General features: G+C 37.0%; 1 protein-coding gene across 8 annotated transcripts in view; it reads left to right on the plus strand.

Moving 5' to 3' along the window:
• Positions 1-24868, plus strand: part of SH3D19 (SH3 domain containing 19) — a 141839-nt gene that overhangs the window by 110297 nt on the left and 6674 nt on the right. For 6 of the 8 annotated variants that reach the window (XM_019722837.2, XM_074338447.1, XM_019722822.2 and 3 more), the window contains 13 exons: positions 1734-1841; positions 4149-4261; positions 8440-8501; positions 9561-9825; positions 12141-12209; positions 12381-12521; positions 16135-16207; positions 17138-17268; positions 19076-19134; positions 20805-21007; positions 21461-21513; positions 23500-23689; positions 24431-24528. In XM_019722837.2, the coding sequence (XP_019578396.2) occupies positions 1734-1841; positions 4149-4261; positions 8440-8501; positions 9561-9825; positions 12141-12209; positions 12381-12521; positions 16135-16207; positions 17138-17268; positions 19076-19134; positions 20805-21007; positions 21461-21513; positions 23500-23689; positions 24431-24528 (1565 nt within the window). The remainder of the gene's footprint in view (positions 1-1733; positions 1842-4148; positions 4262-8439; positions 8502-9560; positions 9826-12140; positions 12210-12380; positions 12522-16134; positions 16208-17137; positions 17269-19075; positions 19135-20804; positions 21008-21460; positions 21514-23499; positions 23690-24430; positions 24529-24868) is intronic. The other 2 variants (XM_019722829.2, XM_074338450.1) reach the window with 1 other exon arrangement.

A 24868-nucleotide genomic window follows, 5' to 3' on the forward strand; every position in this document is an offset into this window, starting at 1 on the left:
AATAATACATGCAATATAGAAAAAAATATCGATAGATACGCCACATTTTAGGTAATTGTTATTTTGGAAGGGATGAGATTACAGGAGATTGTCTAGCATATAGTTCTTAATGTTTCCCATTTTTACAATAAACATTACCTTGGAAGTAAAAAATAATGTTATAACAAAATAAGGAATTAAAGGATTTGGTTAGACCTAAAAGGAGGAACTTTGTTTGTTTGGGGGGACTTAAGTTATGTGAAAGAAAATTGTATTATTACAAGTGTCTTTTTTAAAAGTTTGATATTGTTTCGATAGCGTCGAGTTGGTTTTCTGAACTTAGACAAGACTTGCCTCATTTGTGAACTGATTGGTTTCCATAGAGGGGTCATCTAATTTTTTTTCTCAGTAGGCTAATAATAATTATTTTACCTGGCATGTCATCTGGGTGCCTTCCTAGGTGGCAGATAATGAACTTCAAATAGGACTGTACTTGACAGTCGTATCTCCCCACCCAGCACTGTTACTGGCACATGATACACGTACATATATGAGCAAGTGGCCAGCGAGTGACTATTGCCTTTCGTAGATATATGACAGTGGGGTTGCCTGAGAGCTGGGTGGGAGGGAAGGGGAAGTATCAGGGGGCCGACAGGCCTTCCTGTCCTTAGCTCAGCTCTTCACGTCTCCTACAAAGAGCTGGTCAGCAAAAGGTGCTTATTGAACTGCAGCTCATAACAGGCAGAACATGAATGGTATTCATCACGGGCATTGTTTTACAGGGAGTGTCTCCCTCAGGCAAGCTTCACAGAACAGGTGCAGAATTACAGCTTATACTCACTCTGCTTCTTGTTGAATAAAGGCAAAGGCAGCCTCATGAGACCCTGTGTGCTCTATGGAGTATCCATTGTACAGCATTTTGTATTACTTTTGCTAATCTATTTTATTTTCAGATTTCTCATCTTTAAAAAAGAAAAAAAAAATTATGGTCATTTTCCCAAACTATTGAAAAGAATATTAACATTAAAGGAAAAAAAAAAAGACCATTTCTTTCAGGAAAAAATAATTTGATGGTTATGCTTTTGTTTAAAATACTTTTTCTAAGCATATGTTGCCCATTTTTAATGAATCAGTTAAGATGGAGAAATGCCGACTCATGTATCCTTGCCCCAAGTTTAAATATTTGAAGGGAGATGTCTTATATTATTTGCAGGATAAAACATTTTTCGTTTTCATGTTACTGAAGTGTAGTTTTACTAAAGTACTCAATACAAGACTGCTGAGCCACCCACCTGTGCCAGGCACAGTGCTGGGTAGGATGGCGGCCCTTGGTGAGCCCCATGGGTAAGTTTTCCACTGGGCACAGAGGTGTGGGAGAGGCCTTCCCTCATGGAGGATCTGGGAGCCTTCGGAGGACGGGGAAAAGTGGCTCCTCATTTCCATGGCCCCTCATTTCAGGCAGACATTTATGAAATGATTGCTCTCCCATGAAAGATAGCTTCTACATAATTCAAGATTGTCCTGGATCTCTCTCATCAGAGAGGAAGAAAGACCATATAAATTATTTACAGAGCACCAAGATATTTCCTTTCATGAGCTCAGACTTTGTTTTTGTCTCTGCAAACTGAGATTTTGTTTACCCGTGACTAGTTTTCCCTGGGGCATGAAAAATATGAATTTTTAATTATGAATGAGGTTTTTTGTTTGAGACCATGTTAACTAAAACATGCAAAATAAACTGTGTTTTTCATTAGATCCCTTTCAGCTCCCCACAAAAACAGAACCAACAAAAGAAGGAGCGGTTCAACCAGCACTCACCAGGAAGCCCACTGTGATTCGAATTCCAGCCAAACCAGGAAAATGTAAGCATTTCTCTGCCTTTATTTGCTTCTCCAAGAGTCTGGGAGAAATATATGCTAATTTATCAATGTCCACTTTTGAAGTTATGTGCAACTGGCCATTTATTATTATTATTCATAGTGAAGGAAATTTAAAAGCATGTTGTTTTTAACAATTCTTTAGACAATTAGTGCAGTAAATTTAGATTTCATTTCTCTTTAACACTGTCTTTAGGTAGAGAGAATAGAGGGAGACTGAAACTCAGAGTAATTGTAATATCCTTTCTTAGTACTTCTGGTAAAGATATGGTAGGAAAGTAATTGAAACTGGTAGCAAACAAAGTTGCATATGTCTATCATATAGAGTATATTATCCCAATATATATATAGGATGTATATTATTGCAATCAGTCTGACCTAACCATAGCTATGTTATGTTTACTCTTTTCTGCACACTTACAAATTGGATCAATAGTCCTGAAATCCTGAAAAGTGTATATTGAGGAAGCATCTTTATTTATTTATTATCCTGACAAAGCTCCAACTATTATTAGGAAGATGAATTCTATACTGCTATATGGGAGAGAACTGAAGTGACAGTTTCTAGAAAGTTACTTCTATTTATACCAAAAAACCAGTTCCCCAGAATTGTATTATTATAGTTACAAAGCAATACATATATGCTGTAGAGGAAAACTTGAGTAAGACCTTTGGCGTCTGAAGAATTTGGAATGGACAAGGGAAGAAAAAAAAGCTTTGTGGTGCAAAACTCCTTGTTCTTCTTTGAACCTGTCAGCTCCTTCCCCTGGGGACCTGTTTCTTCTGGCTAGAATGTTCCTTTCCCAGACACCTGCATGGCTCCCTCTTTTACCATTCCTTTGAGGTTTTGCTCAAATGCCGCTTTTTTCATTGAGACCTCTGCTGACCATGTTACTTGAAGTTGAAAATCTCTACCTCTCCCCACACACAGAATAATCCTTATGTCCCTTCCTGCCAGTCAGCTATCTCCTCTCTACTTTCATATTGTTACTACTTCACACCCTTAGTTGTTTGTCATGACAATATTATATCCTAAATGATTCATTATTTCCTTGTTAAGAATAAGGAAGCTGCAGCACAGAGAAAGTCTTCCAGGCAGCGACTGAGTTAGAATGTTCCAGTGTGTGTCTTAAGTCCCAGAGTAGCGCAGTGCTACTACTGCCTGTCACTAAAAACACTTGCCTGTCTCTAAATCATTGTTTTCCTGCTTTTGAGAGTGTTTGTTGTCCGTGGATAAAACAACAACCTGACAAATCATCCTCTTGTTACAGGTTTTTCATGTGAAATGGGCAGAGAGTGTTCTTTTGAAAGAATGAGAAAAATTCTCATCTCCTTTAAATGCCTGAGTCACTGTGTAAAAGATAGTTTTAGCTTCCTTTTGTATGTTACAGTTGTACATTCCAAGTGATTTTGCACACCAGTTTTAATTAGCTGTCAGTAATTAAATCTGGTCATCTTTGTTTTCTTCTTTTTAAGTTGAGGGTACACTATCAATGAGTTAAGGATGTACTTGGGATGTAAAGATATTGTTTGTTAAATTGAGGGGCAATGATGCCCATTAATCTGGAGCTAATGAATCAGAAAACACATTTAATTGTATGGATGGGCTTGGATATACCACCTATTAAGAAACAGCACGCTTATTACACTAAGCACAGGCTCTTGGGTTCAAAACCCTGGTTCTGAAAATTACTAGCATTAAGACCTTGAATACCTGGTATATTTTCTTCTTAGTTTCTTCATCTGTAAAATGGGTAGGATATTATCTAGTGTAGTGCTGCCCAATAGGACTTTCTTCGAAGATGGAAATATTCCATATTTGCACTGTACAATATGGTAGGGGCTAGCAACATGTGGCTATTGGAATGGGGTTAGTGCAACTGAGAAACTGAAATTTTAATTCTAAATAATTAAGATTTAAGTTTAAATGGTCACATGTGGCTACTAGCTAGTGGACTGCGTAGATCTAGCACATAGATAGATGTTGGTTGGTATATGAATAAAGTGCCTTAACTTAATAGCCTGGCACATATTAATAGAAGCGTCTCAAAAATGTTGGCTGTTGTTGTAATTATTTACTATTATTTTTACTCTCTATAAAGCATTCAGTAAAATTAACTGATGTCTACTAACCTATCACATTTTCTGAAGTTCGGTGGGAGTTCTTTCTCATTTGCTAAGCTAGCCATTCTTTGTGATAGCCATTTCTCTAAGGAAACAAGCAGCAGTCATTTCATCCTTGGGAATCCCCAAAGACCAAAAATCGTTGATGAATCACTGCTATTTTTCCAGGTTTACATGAGGCTCCACAAAGTCCACCTCCTCTCCCCACTGCAAAGCCTATTGGAAATACTTACTGTGCAGTATCTGGAAAACTCAGTAATGTTGACAGAATGGGAAACTTGGTAAGTGGTCATTATAGATTGTCCTAGGTTGAAGACCAAGCTATGCGCTAATTTTAAATACTCAGCTTATGTCTAAATTATTTAAAAAAAAAACAAAAAAACTTTTATTACAAGCCAGTTTCTAAGCCCCATGTACTTGTTTAATGTGATGTTGTATATTTTTAAAATCCCTATAGGACAACTCATTATACTTCATCATAAAATAATTTGTCCTATACCAATATATTGACATTGTTTTTTAAATGGCACTAATAATAAGTTACTGAAAATCTCTAAAAACCTATAATATGTTTGAAAGTAGATTTAATTTAGTTATCGATTTTTATTTAAAATAGCTATTAGTGACATTATTCTAAGATAATTACCATAAGCATTCATTAATCTGAAATTTAGGGAAACGTTATTTCTTAAATTTAAAAAATAGTGCTTTACCATGTATTTGTTAATAGATGGTAGTCAAAGAGCTTGAAATATATATATTTACAACCTTAATAGCATTTCCCCATACTTTCTGAAATTCCCATATGATAGATTATCTTTAAGATTTGTTTCAAAAAACACCAATTCTTAAAGTCTTTCACCAAATTTTCAGTTCAAATTTTATAGTAATTTTACATTGTGCATTAGCTATGCTTATTTTACATGCAAACCATCTAATCATCTAGTTGAAGAGACATTTCTTTGAAGAAGACATTAAATTGAATTAGCCGATACCAAGTTAATGAGACTTTCCTGTGGGCTGAATTAAAATTTAGTGATCACTTGGATTTTCAAAGTACTTGATAATGAATTTTTATTAAAACTGGGCCAAGAAATCGCAAAAGAATATGTGAGGGCCCCCACCATACTACTGTTGAATAGGAAAACCCCAAATTTGCAGGGAGGAAAAGTTACTTGAGAAGGTTCCTGGCATCCACTGTAAAGGGTTGCAAAAGAGAGTGAGGACGTGATGAGTAGGTGTGCATATCGTTCAGTAAGTCATGTAATAGGCTTTGTAAGCCATCAAACTATTAAAATATTAGGTATTGCTACATTTGGTGTTAGGCAGTTCACAAAGCAACTCTCCCATTTTAAAAAAGAGAAGGACGTTAGAATACAGTAAGACATCTGGAGAAGTAGTATATTCATAATTGTTGCGAACAACATGAGGAAAATTCCGTCCTACACTGTTTACAAAGGGAGAGAGGGTCAAGGCATTCTGTGCTGTGCTATAATACAGACCATAATAGACACACTGGGTCCGACAGAAGAAAAGATGAGAAACAGACCACAAGTTAAATGATTCGGCTGAAGTCACACAGAGAGATTTCCAGGGCCAGGAAGTCAAATCTATGAGAAATTTCTTTTGTTTGAGCATTACAATTACTGAGTGGATTTTAGACCAGAGGCCATAAAGGCTTCAGGTGTGGGTTAGGATCTCCAGGATTATTTCTCCAGTGTAATGAGCTTGGTCTTTGCCAACTGTGTCTCCTGATGAGGAGAGAAAAAGCCCTCCGCTATTTCTCCTGCCATGAGTGCTGAGCGACTTTCCACCTCAGGACACATGGCTGTAGTTGCACAATCTCACTTCCTTCACTGAAACGAGGGGCCACTGGAACCATTCTGTCAGCAGAAACAGATGTTTCTGTGTCGCCTGTTGCCCACCACAAGGACCCACAGCTCCCAGAGCCTCCCCCAAGGAGGCTGCCAGCTGGTACAGGAGGAGAGTCAGAAGACACCTCCCTGTGTGTGTAAGGAATCCCAGCTATAGCACAGAAGTCAGCTAATGAATTCAGGACATAGATTTGGTACCGGTTCCTGGAGAAAGGAGAGAAGAAACATCTGCAAAGGCTGCTCAGTAATTCCAACAGACAAGAGCATGGTCTTGAAAGAGATGTCTATCTTTTGAAAATATAGCAAAAAACTGGGAATTAATTTTGAAATTAGAATGTAAGAAACCATTCCAGTACAAATGAACAAAAAGATGGCATCTACAGGGACAGTACAGTAGAAAAACCAACTTTGCCAGGAACTAAAATTCCTATCCAGACAAAGCAAAAGCCAAAGTTCAGGGATGTCAGAGCTAGAGAAATAAAAATAAAAAATAAAAACTACACAAAGCAGATGCAAAGAGGCCCCAGCTATATGTGGAATATTGAAGAGGAGGAAATCCTTTATCAATAATCTTCCAAAGATAGTTGGCCCAACCTGTGCGTAAACCTGCATTTGAGCACGTACTAAGACAATGGCTTCTGCAGGACCCAGTCCCCTATCCTCAGGATTTGAAGGGTGTCTGATACAGAGGGGCCTTCCAAAAGGAGCCTCACATTCATGGGGGATTTGCATATGCTGCCTTTTTCTTTTTTCCCCCCCATTTAGAATGTGCTCATTGTAGAAAATTGAGAAAAAAATATTTGATTGTTATAAAATAGCACCACCCAGAGAACACTACAGCTAGTATTTGGTGCAGAATTAGGATTCTATGGCATGTATTTATTGCAGTACATCATCTGTAACTTTCCATGTCAAATTTATACATCTATCTTTTTAAAAATTTGCTCCTAATTATTAAGGTATCTAACAACTATAATTTTGAGAAAAGCAAAAAGTTTCTGCCTATCTGCTAGAGTGTTTTCCTGTTTGTTTTAATTTTAAAAGTGGCCAAAGAAGTAAATCAGTTTTTCAAGTATCATAGCAGTATTTGTCAGAGGGAAATACAGGCAGTAGCGTATTTACAAGGCATGGATTATAGTCTGGAATATTGCAGGGTTTATGAGCTGGTGACTCGCCTCACTACATTAACTGAACTCATTAGTGCAACCAAGTTTTAAGGGCAAGCTTAATTTGTTTTTAAAAATGGGATTTTAAAACATTGAAACATATTTCAACAGTCACAGTTATTGGCAATTAATCATTTGATATTTAAGGAAACGTTACAAATATTCAGGTTGAATTAAAAACCACGGAAGTGAAATTTAACTCATTTATGAGATGAGAAGGAAGAAAACAGTCTGAATTAACCCACAGAAATCCCCAAGCTATAGTTAGACCTCCTTTGCACAAAAAAAAGGCAGTGTAATTTTAAAAGACTGACATTTTCCCCCCCTTAAGGGGTGTTAGAGAAATATTGTTTTGTGGATGTCAGGGTCGAGGCTTAGAAAGTAGAAGATATGCAGAGAGAGAGAGAGAGAGAGAGAGAGAGAGACTCAATGAGAATTTTAAAAATTTAGTGAGAACTTTTTCCTACAAAATCAGGTTTGGCTTTGAAATCCTTTAACTTTTTATTCAACAGACGATCTGAAAATATTTTCCATGCGTTATACTCATTTCCCAATCTTTGGCCTATAACATGTTCAGAAAAGCAATTTAAATAGCACAGTTTGAATCCCTTGCCCTAGAGAAATCTTCCTATTGATCTCCAAACATCCAATTTCTCTCATCTACTATTAAGCTAAAACATTCTGACTCTACCTATCTTTTATTTTTCACGTTACCCCCTATACTCTTTCCTACAAAACTCTTCTTAGCACGTCCAGCCCCTTTGCTATAGTGGTACAAGCTCTCTGCTTTCTTGGGCCTTTTCTCTTCCTCCTCACACACCTTCCTTTCAGGCCATCCCTTAGGCTTTTATGTTCCCACCATATTCTAGTTCAGTGTACAAATGTACATTGAACACACAATGTACAAATCATCCAGTGATGAGAGATCTGCCTATTCTAAGCAAAACAAACTAATCACTTTTTATCTGTTTAAACTTAGAAGCAGTGCATATCTTATGTGTCATTATGGGATAAATAAAGGCCTTATATATATGTTTTAATTCCCTACAGTGCCCGCTTAAATTGCTACTGTGTAACCAGTATTATGATCTAGATATCATCCTTAATATCTCATGAATCTGCTGAATGTATCACCATGCAGGGCGGTTGGTTGGGCCATGGTTCGCAATAGCAGACACGCCTGCCCACGCCCAGTCTCCTCCTCTGTCTTCCTTTGTTATTGGGACATGAATAATTTAGGTAGGAATGAATGAATAATGAGTAAGACTAAAAACTGTCTAACTTTCTAACTTGTTTTCCTTTCTCAAACTCAGCTGCATTTCCACTTGTAGATCCAGCCAAAAAGCTGTCCAAAATTCCTCTTGACAAGCTCTTGTTTCTGATTAACCTTAACTAAAACCCATTCTCTGACACTTGCAGGAATCCGACCATGTTGGTCAAACAGGAGGTCCTGTGCGAGGACCGCCAAGGCTGCCACCAAGGTAAGTGTGGGAAAACTTTACAAAAGTGTAAGTTAGAGAACAAGTAATGACTCAGTGATTGGGCTCTCTTTTCTGTCATCAAAACTGAGTGTTGTTGTCCTTCAATCTTCTTTTAGAGGTACAATAAACTCACAAGTTCACCCAGACCACTAGCCTACAGTCTGCTTCTGACAGCAGGTTGCAGAAATCTCTGCTCCTTCTTTCTTTTAGCACAATCCAGAAACTCGCAGAGCATGAGCGTGGATCTCTGATACTTTTCCTCAAGTGAACAGATTCCTTTCTGAACCTGAAACAACTCTACTTCTGGAATGAACTCTGAATCTCTCCCTTCTTTCCTCCCTCTGCCCCCACCCCCCGTTTTGGGAGATAGGCTTTTTTAGCTCAGAGGTGACTTGCCCTTCTGAATTCCAGGACTACATGAGCAAAATCTGCGAAGCCATCAGAAGATGTTACTACATTAGAAACTATTTTTATCATAGGGATTAAGGAAAGGCTTTCACAGTAATGGTTGTCCTATCCTATTTTCAAAACAACTTTATTAATCTAAGTTAGAACTGGAATAATAATTCCCATAACATGACTATTAGGGGAGTTTCATTTTTTTTCTAATCATGTACTAGACTATGTCACATATATCTGATATTCTATTATAAGATTTTCATCTCAGACTTTGGTAGAAAGTGCTTAGTTTCCTGAAATAGTCATGGTGTGTTTAAGAGTAAATGGGGCCTTATAGAGCTCATGAGAGTAAATGCTTGTTTGTATTGAACTAATGAATCTCTAGTGCAAGATAAGAGGAAGCAGAAACACCGTGGCCTTTCCTCTAATAATATAATGTTTATTGCAGCAGGCATTTGCTCAAAAATAGCATACCCTGCATGTTTCAGTGTATATTGTAGTACACTAGCAGAAAGCTGTGTGTGTGTGTGTGTGTGTGTGTGTGTGTGTGTGTGTATGCGCGCGCGCACGCGCGTGCACTCACGTGTGCATGTGTGTACGGACATAACAAAACCTGATATTACTCAAACACTGACTCACAGCTTCTATATTGACTTTCAGACCTATAAATGGAAAAGTCACACCAGCTCGACAGCCTCCTCCCAAGGGGGCCCCTGAGAGACCACCTCCCCCCAGAATTTTTACAACCGCATCATCAGATAAAAAACTGCCTGTTAATCGGTCTTCTTCTGACATGGATCTTCAGAAAAAACAAAGTAACTTGGCATCCGGACTCACAAAAGCCAAGAGTCAAGTTTTTAAAAGTCAAAATCCGGTGCTACCCCCTCGCCCTAAACCAGGACACTGTCTCTACAAGAAATACATGGTAAATTTAGCTTTTTAAAACTGTTCATGGTCAAAAGGTCTGTCCTAAAGTATATATAAGATCCATTCGTTATTCCATAGAAAAAGATGAGGAGACAAATGTGGGCTTGACCCTTGACCCTAAAAGTGCTTTAGATAAGGAGGCCACAATAAAACCTAGGTCTTTAAAGCAGGGTTTCTTTATTAGAAATGTAGGAAAGGAAGCAATGCAGATAGGGATTAACCAAACAAACTCTGAAACACCTGACCCAGTAGATTAGACTGCTGGGAGTAACTGGCAGATTTTATAGTTTATATCCCTTGCCCACAGAGTAAAATTTTAAATGAAGTAGAAAGAAAGGTCTTATTAATAATAGATGAATGGTTTTCCCTTCATTTTCCCCTTTTGTAAACCTAATTATCACTGTCCATTTAATAGCTACCAGTTAGAAGTTTTCATCAATAATTGAGATAGTTGAGATAATAATTTTGTTCTCTTTGAATACTTTTCTTATCATATGATCTTAAACCTTTGTCTCCATTTCCCTTGCTTAAAAACAGAGTTGAGATTGGGGGTGTCCAGTTAGCTCAGTGGGTTAGAGCGTGGTGCTAATAACACCAAGGTTGCTGGTTCAATCCCCGCATGGGCCACTGTGAGCCGCGCCCTCCTTTAAAAAAAAGAATAAAAAAATAAACAGAGTTAATGTGCGCTCTCTACTTTGGTCAGGTTAACCTGACAAAATTTAGAACAAATAAAAATGATAAGGAGAGCAGGACTTTTGTATTTTTTAAACAATTGTATGATAGTAGCTCTTAACAAGAACAGCATTAATAATTTTACATTGTGCTACATTTCCATCACTGAGCCAGAAATTGTTTTCACTTTAAGCCATTTGGATTTTTCAAAATCCTCCTAAGAGAAGGGTATAGAAGAATAAGAAAGAGGTAGTATATTCGTATATATTCATGTTCATTTATCCTAATAAAAATCTTAATTGCTAAAACCCAGGAGTATTCTTTGGGATAGGTTACTTAAAAATAATAAATGAAAATAGTAGCTGATGTATTGAGTACTTATTATGGGACAGGCGTTGTTCAAAGCAATTTATATATGTTAGAGTAACTCATTTATTCCTCACACCAACCCTGTCAGGTAGGTGCTATTATTACATGTAGTATACAGATGAGGAAAATACCCCTTGTCCAGGGTTCAAACCAGTGAATGGTGGAGCCAAGATTTGAACACAGATCAACTGGCTCTGAGCCCTATGCTCTTAACCATGAAGCCATACTATGAAAATAGTATTGCTAGTTGTAAAGTCTATACTTGTTTTGGCCATTCCATGTTAAGAGCCACATTCAGGAGAAACCAAATTTTGCCTATGGTTCTTAGCATAGCTGTGTGGTATCAACAGAGCATTTGAAAAACTCAAATTAATAAATTCAACATAATGGTGTATTAGCGTAGTGTGTCTCGTTATGAAATAATTCCTTAAATCCCTCCTTTTTTCCATGGCTACCCTACCATTAAATGCTCACCAGGGATCTGGTACTTTGCAAGACCTGGGACTCCGACAGAGATGCTGGGAAGTAGTACCACCCAACCCAGCCTTATAGGGTCACACCCTTGCTCTCTCCATCTTTGTTCCTGAGTGATGGAAGGGCCCAAGCAGCCCCTCTTTCCTTGTTGGAAGTGAGCTTGTGTAATCACATTTCCTCAGTATGTCTTTTGTATTGTAAAGTCTCTCTGACCTGTACTCATTATCCAAAATTTACCACAGTAAGGAACAGAGTCCCTGGTCAGGGTGGGGTACAGATGTAAAAACCATTCTAAGATCAGACAGAGCTGAGTGGACCAGTAAGTGACTGGGGTTGGGCAATGAAGTGGGTTTAAGTAGATGCTTGGTATCAGAGATTCTAGAAGATGAGATTCAAGGCAAATGGAAGCAGTCCATCGAGCACTGTGAAGGAGGCGTGATTCCCTGGTCAGCCTTCAGAAGACAGCCATTGAGAAGCCTGAATTAAAGGTGGGCCTTGACAGCTGTGAGGTCAGGTGCTGAGTATTCATCCTTCAGACACCCAGGGGCTTGGTGGACCTTGTCCTATAGAATAGAACTTCCTGGTTCTGGTTGTCAAAGAGACTCCACACCCCCAATGCCTCTTAGTATCTATGAGAAATGGCAGGCCCCACTGGATCTAGAGCATGAGGAAGCCAGTTAAAGTGTTTGCTGGAGAGGTTGCACTTTGGGCTGGCTCTCGTGCCAAATCCCCAAGTGACCAGCAATTTGTGAGGAGGTTATTTGATTGTGAATAATCCTTTCATTGGTTATGTTTAAGCTGTCTGTGCCTCATGGAATTGCCAATGAAGACATTGTCTCGCAAAACCCCGGAGAACTCTCTTGTAAGGTAAAGTAGAGCTCTTTCTTTACTGAGGAACATAAAAAAAAAAAAAAACTGGCCTCTGTTACTGCTTTACACATTATTAAATGCTTTAGGCTCCAAAGATTAAAATGTGGAAAAAGTAATAATGTTTTATTAAATAATAATTGCTTCAGAGAGTGGTATTGTACCTTACAGCGTGGGGACGTACTTGTGATGCTGAAGCCGGCGGGAAACAATTACTTGGAATGCCAAAAGGGAGAAGACACTGGCAGAGTTCACCTGTCTCAGATGAAGATTATCACCCCACTTGATGAACATCTTAGAAGCAGAGCAAACGTAAGAAATTAATATTGTACAGCCCTCATATCAGCCATGGCAGCACGTTTCGTAGAGCTATTCATTGTACCTCATCCTCAGGTTTTTATTAGCATGTTTATTTTAACCAGATTAAAAGTTACAGTAGCATTTTTATTCCATTTTAAGAATAAATTACCTCTAAGAGACTTGCCACTGCCCTACTAATCACCTTGATATACAGTGACTACCACATGTTTTGCTTTCTTCATATCATGCTGACTTACAGCAACCAGAGTGCTCAGTCATTAATTTACAACTGTGATGGCCATTTATTTTTCAAATAATGTAAAGATGTTTAGTAAAGTGCCAGAGATTAGTTTCCTAGCAGAATGGATAATTATTTTAGAAGGGACCCTATAAATGCTGAGTCTGACATAAAAAAGCACTTCCCTTTAAGATTTAGGCTTCGTGTAAACCTCATTCTCTGATTATAGCTCATAAAATAATGAAATGAAATGTAATCCAACAACCTGGAGTCACAATTTAGGCCTAAGCAATTTGTGGAGCCTGGGAGAATACAGTGATCATTGAAGGCCATTTGTTGAGCAAGAAAAATGCCATTGAACGAAATGTATACAGGTATATTTTTAAAAGATCTGCTTAAGTTATCCAGTCAAATTTTCACTATCAGTTAATGTAGCAAACCTGGAAAATTACACCCACCAATCATTTAACCCAAATGAAGTATTTGGTTTACCATTCGTCCTTGTTTTCATAATCTAGTCCAATTCTTTCTTCTTATAAGGTACCTTATGTTTTGCAGTTACTGAGAAACCGAAAATTTATATATTGGGAGAGCAGAGAAGATGTGTGTTAAGCTAGTTGCAGCTAGGATACTAAAAATTCTAAATTTAGTTCTCACGGGGCAAGTTCTTCTGTCTTCATTGTCTCTTTGTTTTGATACAGCATTCTCCATCTGTCACTGCTCTCCTGCCTCTCAGAACCCACTGATGGGTGACCATGAGAGTTGGACTGCCTAAAGCTTTTCTTTAGGAAAAAGCTTTTAGAAGCCACAAAAATTAGAAGCTATTTTTTTTTAAAGAAGTTGTTCTTTTTCAACAGTCGAAAGTTTTTTCCATGTTAAGCATGACCTCGCTCATCTTGTACCATAGACTTGCAGAGTTAGCCTCTGCTGGCCGACTACTGGTAATACTAAAATGAAGCCTATTTTAGGCTAGCATTACATTTTTTAGAAAAATAAAACTTACCTTATTTGAAAGCCTACTTTTAAGGTAAAGATATCTAAAACTTTGTTATACTTTTTGCTATCTGAGTAAACAGAAAATATTGTACATTATCAGTTGAGGCTGAATCTGCAGATCGGGGGAAAAGTGGAAAATTGGTAGCCGGTTGCGGGCACAGGTTTGGGCTTCAGGGAACTGGGTCTCAGTTTCCCTTCCACACCTTAGGCTGTTGCTTAACCTCTCTAAACTTCATGCTTTAAGTGAATGAAATAGGTATAATATGTCCTCACAGAATTGTTTTCAGAATTGATATATTGTATGATTCCATTTATGTAAAAGTCAGAATAGGCAAATTCAGAAAGTAGAAAATGGTTGCCTTGGGCTTTGGGGGTGAGGGAGGGGGTGTTAAATGGAGAAGTACTGTAATGGGTAGGGGTTTTCTTGGGGTGGCGGGGTGATAAAAAGAAAACTTCTAAACTCAGATGGTGGTGATGGTTGCACAAGTCTGTGAGTATAGTAAAACTGCACTTTAAATGGGTGGACTTTATGATACGTAAATTACATCTCAAAGATGTTTAAAAATTAAATGAGCTAGTTAATGCATATAAGGTGTTTAACACAGTAGCATATAGTGAGTGAACAATGACTATTAGCTATCACTATTACTCATTTGTATTAGCAACTAGAGTCATATTAGGAAGAGCTTTGAAGTAAGATTTACCTACCAGATCCCCACCCTAATGGTGTGGTCTGAGTTGTACTGACCCCTTGTGGCCAGCCCTGTTGAGGCTTTTCTTCTTGCCCTTCACACTTGCCAGGCCAGGTTGATGAGCATCATTGGCACGGTTGTGCATCACTGAGGGCAGAAAAGGGAAGCTAACTGGGAGGCACAAGTGATCACCCCACCTCTCCTGCCTTCTCAGGCCTGGTTATGTGTAGATTGTTGGTCCATTTGGAGATTCATGTTTGTGTTTGCTGTGGGGTAGGCCTCTAACAAATGGATAACCATCTACCCTAACACCATGGATTGAATAGTCATTCCTTTTTCCACAGATGTAAATAAGAAAAAAAAATGAAAACCACACATATATTAAATTATGTAAATTATCATTTTTAAAAGTCCCTCCAGACTTGAAATATTTCACAATTCCTTTCCACAGTCCCTGAAATTCTCATGATGCTCATTTATTTAAGGAAAAGCAATCAACAGCCCCTAAGAAAATGCCAGTGTTACTTTGGTGAACTGCCATTCGCCATTACTGTCTTGACCTAAATTGGTATTTCTGTTTGCCTAACTTGAGAGAATGCAGTGTGCCTCCGCAGGTGCATTTTGGTTGAAAGAGCAGGTGAAATCAGAATAGATCTGAGCAGAGGTGCTGCAGGATGGAAATGGAGAAGCGTGTACCGGTATCCACACTGCAGTCTGATCATCTGGCTGCATCATGGCTAGAGGAGGGGCAGAGGAATAGAAGTGTGGGAATAGCCATTCAGGGGCAAGAGTCACTAAAGGATGTGAAGAGGTAAAAAGAGGCACAAAAATCTGCCTTCATTTATTTCGCAGATTTGCGCGTGTTGAAGAGTTTTAAATTGTAACTCAAATATTATCCTTCAGTCAGATTTGATGATGAAGATGATGTGGATTAGCCTGTCTGTTGATATAAAGAAACTAAGAATAACAACTGCTTGTTAATAAGAAAAGGTCACTCTTCAACTTTCCCCTCCTCTCTTGCCAATCTGTGGCAGTTGGCTAGTTGGGGAGAGAATATTGAATTCTCTTTGCTAATTTACTTAGAATTGCTGTTGAATAAACCATTGAGTTTAAATAGGAAATCCAGTCCATGCATAGGAGGAAGTAATGTTGGCTTTTAAATTCGAGAAAACATTCAGTTAAGTGGTAATAAATGAAATGGGTTTTACTTTTTGTGAATTATGCTTTTGTGGAAGTCATTGGCTCTTTTCATTATGAAAGGCAAGAGCATAAATTGCAGCACTTTTCTTCTTTGCTCATCTTAATGAAGACACAACTTTAAAATTTCTGTTCTTAAGAATTAATCCTGACCACTGTTTTAGGAAAAAGCTACCCTTGAAAGACAAAAAGGTCAAAAACCACTACTTCAGGGTATAATAGGTGGAAAAAGAAAAAAAAAGTTAAGTAATTCTCTTTTGTTTTACTCCTTTGGTTAAAAAAAATGCTAGAGGATATTATAATTGAGAGTTATTTCTGTCCTCACTTGGCAAGGACACATGCCTTTTCAACTTGATAATGATTCTCTTATTTGGCTCAAGTTTGCATCTTGTACTCATAATGTCAAGAGGACTCTAATGAGAGAAAAAAATTGGTCTCCGAGTGGCTATAAATCTCGCACCATCCTGCGCACTTCATTTACAGCCATGTTTTCCCCCCTCAGGATCCAAGCCAAGCTCTGGAGCCTGTTGACTGTAGCATTCCTCATGCTGTCGTTCTTCATGATTTTCCAGCAGGTAAGGACGTAAATAGTAAAGGGATCCAGGAGCAGGCCTCCTCCTTGGCTTCATCTCTCAAGGACATCCTTCTTCATTCTCTGTGCAGCAGAGTCCTGGACTGGAGAGGTCGTCTTATCAATCATCCTGCCTTTAGGAATGGTCGATTGTACCCAACCATCCCAGAAAGCTGAGCTGCATAGCCTTGCCTTTCAAACTCATTGGGAAGAGGGGGCATGTTTCCCTTACAGATGAACAAATAGCAAATTATCTACCAGCTGCAAACTTTTTAACTCTTTCAAAACAGTTGACATAAGTGAAGTTCTTTTCTCCTAACAATTGTAAAACCTACACACATTGCTCAGCTATTACTTATGAGATGAAAAGATAAATTTTTTCAATCAATTTTTAAATACCTTTTATATCCAAGGCTACAAATAAACTCCTGATTCATTTATAAAATAACCTCATTTTATCCACTTGGTAGACTGATTTTTATTTTAGGGTGAGTACTTTTACTTACTAAAGAGCTGTAGCATTGTCTTAGTTAATATTTTGAAATTGAAATGATTTTTAAGCATGATTGAGAATAATAAAAATATACCATATCTATAAAACCCTTTCATTGTTAAATATATACTCAGCGTAAGGTTTATATTGGCATAGTAGGAATCATGGTCCAACACAATGTTTTTTGTTTTTTTTTTAACTGTTTTCCATCAATCAATGCATGGTAAATGTATATAATTTGATCTTAAAAGAGGAAGCTCATAACAGCAATATCTAAAAAAAGATATATTTTTAAGGCAATTTGATTAGGAAAATCTGTTTTTCAGAATCTATAGAACATTCTGCCTCAGTGGACAGAACTAAATGCTACTTTGTGCTCTGCTTTAATCAAATCTGCAACCAGGATAATTTATCACACATCATTATAATTTTATGTTACAGAACAAGTTGATGATTTGAACCTCACTTCTGGAGAAATTGTTTATCTTCTGGAAAAAATAGGTACAGATTGGTACAGAGGGAAATGCAGAAACCAGACTGGCATGTTTCCTGCCAACTATGTCAAAGTAATTGTAAGTGGGTCATGCTTGTTTAAATTTGTCATGTATTCAATCGGTTCCACATAACTGGCAGTTGGGAAAAAGTAACCGGAAGCCTAGATTCTTGGATTCTAGTTATCTGTCTTCCACTGACTCATTTGGTATTTGGAAAGTTCAAAAAATAAAGGTTTGTTCAATTAAATAATGATTACTTATATTATGAACTATTAGAACATAATTCCTAAATGCTATCTGAAATCCTAAAGTGAGAAAACACTATAGGTCAACTGGTGAATCAGCATTCTTAGAGGATTGGTAAGCACATAAGGATATATGTTAATTCCTTGAAACATTTAGTAAACAAGACTGAAATGGTACTAGATTGTCCTGAAGGAATGTTTTCTAAGGTACCAGTTCTCCTTTTCTTTGAAGTACATTTTATTTTTGGTTTCTTTTATTCTTTCCATTCCCATTTATTTCCATCTTTAATTAAAAAATAGATGTAGGAATACTAAAGTACTTTTATTGGAGGTAGTGGTCCATTAATGGTTTTTCACATGATAATTTCAAATCTGATTGGGGAAAAATTATATTAAATTGTCAGAATTTTATATACCCTCACAGCCTACCTTGTAAAAGCAGACTTGTATGGTCCAGCCCTAAGTGCTAAGCCCAGGTGGCTATGAAACCTGGGGATAAAATCAGACTGCTACTTCATATCATTAGGAAGAGGATGACTCTGTCTCTGGTATAACTTACTGATACTGCAAAACATCAATAAAGCTAGCTTAAATAGTTGAGCATTAACAGCCATTTGGGGACACAGGGAAGTAAATGATTTTCTATTATATCAGAAACTTAGAAAACAAATATAACCTGTATTTTTCAAGTATAAATGAGTTTGATTCTCTTGAATTATAAAACGTGGGCCTTAACAATTGTTCAGTATTTATATGCCCTGATTCTTTGGAGCAATCCAATCACATTCTCTAAATTAATATTAATAAGGCTAATTTTAGCACTCTTCCTGATTTTTTTTCTGCCCAATGTAGTAGTACTTTAAAAGCACAATTACCATACTGAAATCAATTACACTGAATCTGCCACCTTATGGTATAAGTATTATTTCTAAGCCTACAAGTTTAAAAAACTTGTTTTAAAACTTGGAGCTTTTAGAATTCATCAAGAAGGGCAGTGATTTATTTAATATAAACCTCAATGCCTTCAGTAGTTTTCAGACTGAATGCATTATGGTCAAATATTTTATTACAATCCAGCTCCACTGAGCCTTGTAAATGAGGTATTATATAAAGTGCTTGCCACTTAGTAGATACTCACCGAGTACTAATTCCTTTCTTCCCTATTCACATTGAAGAGAAAAAAAAAGTTCCAGAGTTATGAAAATGGAGAGAGCCCACTAGTGTGATTAAAATGTTTTAGTTGGGGGTCAGGATAGTATTGCAGAAGTCTTCCAACACTTTGAGTAATGATAATGCCCAAATGCCTGATGCCTAGTTTTTATCCTAAGTCCTCCTCGTGAAATTTCCATCTTAGAGGGTATGGGATAGAGAAAACTCAGTCAGGGGTAGGATGATATTAATGTGCTTATTCCAGCAAATAAGAGAAGGATTGATTGGCTATTGAAGGAAGACTGAATCACAAGTTACACACTTTTTTCCCCAAAATCCAAGTTCTGGATTTCTAACCTTTTAGCCCCTAGGGTACCACTTCCTCAGTTTCCCACCTAGCTAAACTGGTTAATTTTAATCATGCATTGCCTAATTATCTACCCTTAAATGTATCTTACTAAAATCTGAAAATATACAATTGTCTTTACTAGATTGATGTTCCAGAAGGAGGAAATGGGAAAACAGAATCGGTTTCATCTCATTGTATTAAGTAAGTTTTATTTGTGGTCTTTTGCACAAAATACAAAAAAGGCAAGCATTTATATCTTAAAGAATTACCACGTTTAAACACTTTAGATGTGTGGTCATTGATTCTCAGTGTGTCTTTTTTTAATTACAAGGAAACCTTTATTTGTTAAAAGCCATAGTGGATTGAAATTCTGATGAAAATGCAACATGCTGATGGACGCTGATGTAGGCAATTCTCCATATCAATTCAGGACATAAAGACAGCGACAAACAGACGCTTCCCACAGCCTGGTCTGAGCTTGAGCACAGATGGTTTTGTCCTTCGTTGTATTTTATTTTGGCCCACTGGTGTTTATCTACCAACACATTTTTAGGAGGTGCAGATATTTTTGTCACAGAAAATATTTCAACCTTGTAGAAATAAGAACCCTACAAAAACTGCTAGATATTCTGTACTATTTTGTTTTTAAGAGGAACTAGAAGACAGTAAAGGAAGAGTTAAGGGGGAGGAGTCTGCCTTCATGTCTGAACACCTTTTTATGCATCGTTGTAACTCTTTGATTTAAAATGCTGCCTCAGTGCAACTTTATATTCCAGTTAAATGAGCAAATTAATAGAATTCACTACCTGCTGAAGACTGTAAACCTGTCTTTGAATAGGTCAGACATAAGGAGATGCTCCCTGAGGACGTTAGAAAATAAATGCAAAGGTTACCACAAATAAGAAAACTTCTGATGCCGCATTAGTTGAATTCTATTTCAACTGTTTCAGTTTTTCTCCTGTTTTTAAGCAGCATTTAATGTTTCAGCAGGTTGAATTTAAAGTGGACTTTCACAGCCATTGACCCATTGACCTGACTTAAATCAGAATTTGATTAGAGTCAGTACCAACCTTTTCTCTTCAGACAATTCCATCTCCTTAGCCCATTGCTACTGAAACTTCCTTTCTAAAGCCTCAAGTTGAAAATTTGGTATTAAATCATGCCTTCTAGACACAGTTTTATCTCTGCGTTTATGTTCATTTTAGTCAAAATTGCAGATAATTTAAGGATTGTTCTACTTCTCAGAAATGAGCTTTTTTAAAGAAGATACAAAAATCATTTTTAAAACAACAGGGTTGGGTCTAAGACTAAGCATTGTAAGATAATATGCCGAGTTTGTTTCCTTTGAACCTTCTAGTTTTGAAGACCATTCATCCCTATATACAACTCGCTGACTGATTCAACATATGCTGAGCATCACCACTGCCAGCTGATGCCCTTACATTCTCCCGTGGGTTTGCTGGCTTGCCCCGAGATCCCTAGGCTTAGCACTCCTCAACTCAGTGCATCTGTAATTGAGAGAGTTCAGACTGGCCCAGGAATGCAAGGACATAGAGACTGGGGAGATTCTGTAATGAAGTAAAGGTAATCAGAAGACATGACAGTGTAAACTGACCACCAGCTTATGGAATTCTGCATGTCTCTGATATTGACTTTAGCCTTTCTGAGTAACTAGGTTCAGATCTAAAAAGTAACGACTATCATTTAGAAATGTAGCTTATTCTTTTTCATGGAGAAGTTTAAATTATGCCCAGTATAACTTGTTCCATAGTAAACAGAGTAAATATTTATTGAAAAAATGAATGAAGGTTTTAACACATTCTGAAAGTTCGTAATCTCTAGTGTAACGCACAAATGTGATCTTTGTTCAGAGGTCCGAGATGTATTGCTCGGTTTGAATATATTGGAGACCAGAAGGATGAGTTAAGTTTCTCGGAGGGAGAAATTATTATTCTTAAAGAATATGTGAATGAAGAATGGGCCAGAGGAGAACTTCAAGACAGAACTGGGATTTTCCCCCTTAACTTTGTGGAGCTCATTGAGGAACATCCCGCCTCTGGTACAAATGTTTTAAGTGAGTATGGAGAATATTGTTTTCTATTAATTCAAGTAAACCAAATAATAGGATAATACTTAAGCTGCATAATAATCCAATTGCCATATTTTTTAAGAGAAAAAGAAATGATTTTAAAATGGTCATTTGTGTGGGATAGACATTATTGTGGTAATCTCTCAAAGAGCTGTTTTTGGTGTTTTAGGTAATTAGTAGTAGCTTCATATCAGAAATGGCAGGGGAAGAATCATAGACTTTTAAACAGAAATAGACTATAGAGTATATAACCAATGGATATCCTCCTTCACTTTACAGTAAAAGGAGATAAGCCCAGAGAGGGTAGTGCCTGGTCTCTTCAAAATATGAAGAGACTGGTCTGGAATCCCAGACTTTTCATTCTCTCCTGTAGCTTTTCTCCAATACTGTATGGTCTTTACATCTGAAGTTTTGACCTTTTTTTTTTTTTTAACATAGGCACAAATGTACCATCGAAGACCAAAAAGGAAGATTGTGGAGCAAATTCTCAGGTAAGCTCCTTGAATAGATAACTGTAGTGAAAGCCACATTTTTAACTCTGGGAGGAATATTAAAATCATAATTTTCCAAAGAAAATGTTATAAAATCACTTTTCAATTCGTGTAGTAAATGTTTGAAATAAATAGGTGGTTAATATCTATTCTGCATATAGAACTCATACAAATGGATTAGAAAGACATGCAAACCCTGATAGAAAATAAGGAAAGAGACATGATTGGAGAATAAAAGAGATAGTGTTAAGTGGCTGATATTAAGATGTTTAACCTTACTAGTAATCAAGAAAATGCCTCGTAAAGCAGCAATACAATACCATTTATCCAGTTAACAAAGATTGAATACAATTCAACACTAAATAAGTAATTATGTGAGTGTTAAAAAAGAGATTACAAATAATTATTATTTTTTCTGACCCTATGAAAGGATAAAATGAGACAAAGTTTTAGTCACAAAGATAGTCGTAGTGGTGTTATTATAATAGGAAAAAATTGAAGACAACCTAAATGTCACCATTATTGGTAGAATGTTTTGAGGCCAGGGAAAACTAGATTTAGAAAATAAACGTCATGAGCGGAAAACATGCCTCAAAGGAAATTGAATATATAACATAAAAAGACTAGAAGAAAATGTATTTATTAACATTCAGTTGCCCCTATGTGGTAACAGTATAGATTAGTAGGTATTTTTCCTACTTCTTCATACATTTGTCAAATATTTAAGGAACATTTGAGTTATTTTTTTATAACAGGAAAGAGAAAAAACTGGATTAACATTTTTGCATGTGTAACATGACTTGAGAAGTTTTTAAACTGAACAGGAATGTGACTTCCATTGTGTTTTGTGAGCTGTTTTAAAAGAGTGAGCCTCATGGAGTCATTATCAGAATGTAACTGGTAATTGATTGGGCTGTGTATCTCTTAATTGTTCCATCCCCACCTAGTGATCAAGTCAAACAGGGAAGAAAGTAACAGATTTCCAAAGGAAATGAGTCGTTGCCCCTATTTCTTGGGAGTGATAAGGACCATTCTTTAGGGTTGCTTACCCTAGTGCAGGAGCAAGAGGGCTAAGGTTAGGAGGTTTTGTTTGCTTGTTTTTTTTGTTTTATGAGCCATCAGTTGTTGAGAACTTAAGATGTGCCGGGCACTGTGTTAAGTGTTCTACATGCATTATTATTTCATAATCTTCACAGCAACCTTAAGAGGAAGCTGAGGCTCAGAAAAGATAATCATATTGCCCAATGTCAGCTAAGAAGTGGCAGAGCTGGGTGTGGAACCCAGGCCTGTCTGGCTCAAGCCTTTGCTCTTAGCGTTATCCTCTCCTTCCCTACCTGAGCTTTTTAAACATAGGGCTCTCATCCTGACCTGGCAGAAACACCTCTTCATAGAGCAGAACCTTCCTCTGATATGTTAGAGCATTTCATCATACTAGCCCACCACATTTGGTTATTCTGCCAGCCTTAGCGATAACTACCTCATGAAATTAAAAGTATGGATTAATGAAGCCCTATACTATGGAATCTGATAGCCTCTGAATCAGGTAAAGACCTGAGAATTAATAGAATGCCCATTGGATCCTTCATAATTTAGAGGAGCTTCACTGGAAATTATATTACTAGAATTTGTTCATAGTATCATAAATACTATACATAAATATTGTATGTTTTTACCTAGGTTTTTTAATATAACTGTCATAGACATAATTAGAAAAAAGGTTTTGCTTAAATATTATATATCTTTTAAAAGCAGAAGAGCCACAAATTCTATCACATGTGTCATATAGATTTATATTTTGAGAAAAAAAGTTATTGGAAGTTTTTATTTCTAAAACTTGATAGCAACATAAAGTATTAGGTGATTTAAAGAAACCTTCAGGCTTTGAAATCTTATGACACCTTAGCTTTTTTTCTACTATTTTTCAACCTTTGTAGAAATCAATTTCAAATAAAATCTCCCATTTCTTATCAAATTTCTGATTTGTAGCAGGATAACAGTCTTTCTGGAGAATGGTGTGAAGCTCTTCACAGTTTTACGGCAGAGACAGGTGATGACTTATCCTTCCAGAGGGGGGACCGGATCCTGATCCTCCAGCGTCTGGATTCCGACTGGTACAAGGGCAGAATGCGTGGCAAGGAGGGGATCTTCCCAGCAGTCTTTGTGCGGCCCTGCCCAGGTATGACAACGACAGGAAGTGACTCTTACTCTCTAAGGGGAAGCCCGAGACTTTTAAAATGATATATATTGTGTTTCCCTGAAAATAAGACCTAGCCGGACCATCAGCTCAAAAATTAATATAAGACCCGGTCTTATTTTACTATAAGACCATATAGTAAAAGATATACTATATATCTTTTATATTATACTATACTATATACTATATAGATATACTATACTATAAGACCTTATAGTAAAATAAGACCGGGTCTTATATAATATAATGTAATATAATACCAGATATGATATGATATATGATATGATATTATATGATACCAGGTCTTATATTAATTTTTGCTCCAAAAGACGCATTAGAGCTGATGGTCCGGCTAGGTCTTATTTTCGGGGAAACAGGGTGTTTCATTTCCCTCTGGCCACGCTCAGTTTAAATTGTTTGCCTAAGTTTGAAAGAGTTGATTTATAAAGTTTTATAAACTCTCTTATTCATATACTTTCTTGGAGTTAAGGGGAAAAAAGATAAAAATGCCTTCACTTGATAATGGCTAATTTTGTCCACTAAATTTATTTTCTATCTTTTTTTCCTGCTAAGAGAACATCTTTCATCTTTTTATAAATTAAATAAATTCAAAATTAATTGAAAATATTCTGCCCTGGGAATGATAAGGGGGTTTCTTAATATGTTTGATTTGTGCTTTAGTCCAATGTCTTTCTATGTATTTGAATTTTTGTATCTCCACAGCTGAGGCAAAAAGTATGTCTGCTTTAGCACTGAAGGGGAGGAAGGCCAAAGCCTTATATGATTTCCATGGGGAGAATGAAGATGAACTTTCCTTCAAGGTCAGAATGTGTGTCTTTTTGTAACTGTATTAGGAAGGTATAAATTTTGAAATGTTTTCCATTGAAGGGTGGAATATTGATCATTAGCCAAGAATGAACACATCTCACACCGTAACTCTAAAGGACAAGATTAGAAAGTGAACGAGGCAAATGTAAATTATCAATAAGGCGTTTAGGTACTTAAACCTTATTGGCTTGATAGCCCCACAATCCCCAAATTCCTTATTCCTTGGCCTTTTAGCATCAGATCTCAGTAATATTGGAGTTTTCACTGGTGGCCCTAGTAAAGGATGATCGCGTACATGGCCCTTGCAGCCTGCTCTTATCATGTCTTTGAAAT

The sequence above is a fragment of the Rhinolophus sinicus genome, linkage group LG07, assembly GCF_036562045.2.
Source record: "Rhinolophus sinicus isolate RSC01 linkage group LG07, ASM3656204v1, whole genome shotgun sequence".
NCBI classification, from domain to species: domain Eukaryota; kingdom Metazoa; phylum Chordata; class Mammalia; order Chiroptera; family Rhinolophidae; genus Rhinolophus; species Rhinolophus sinicus.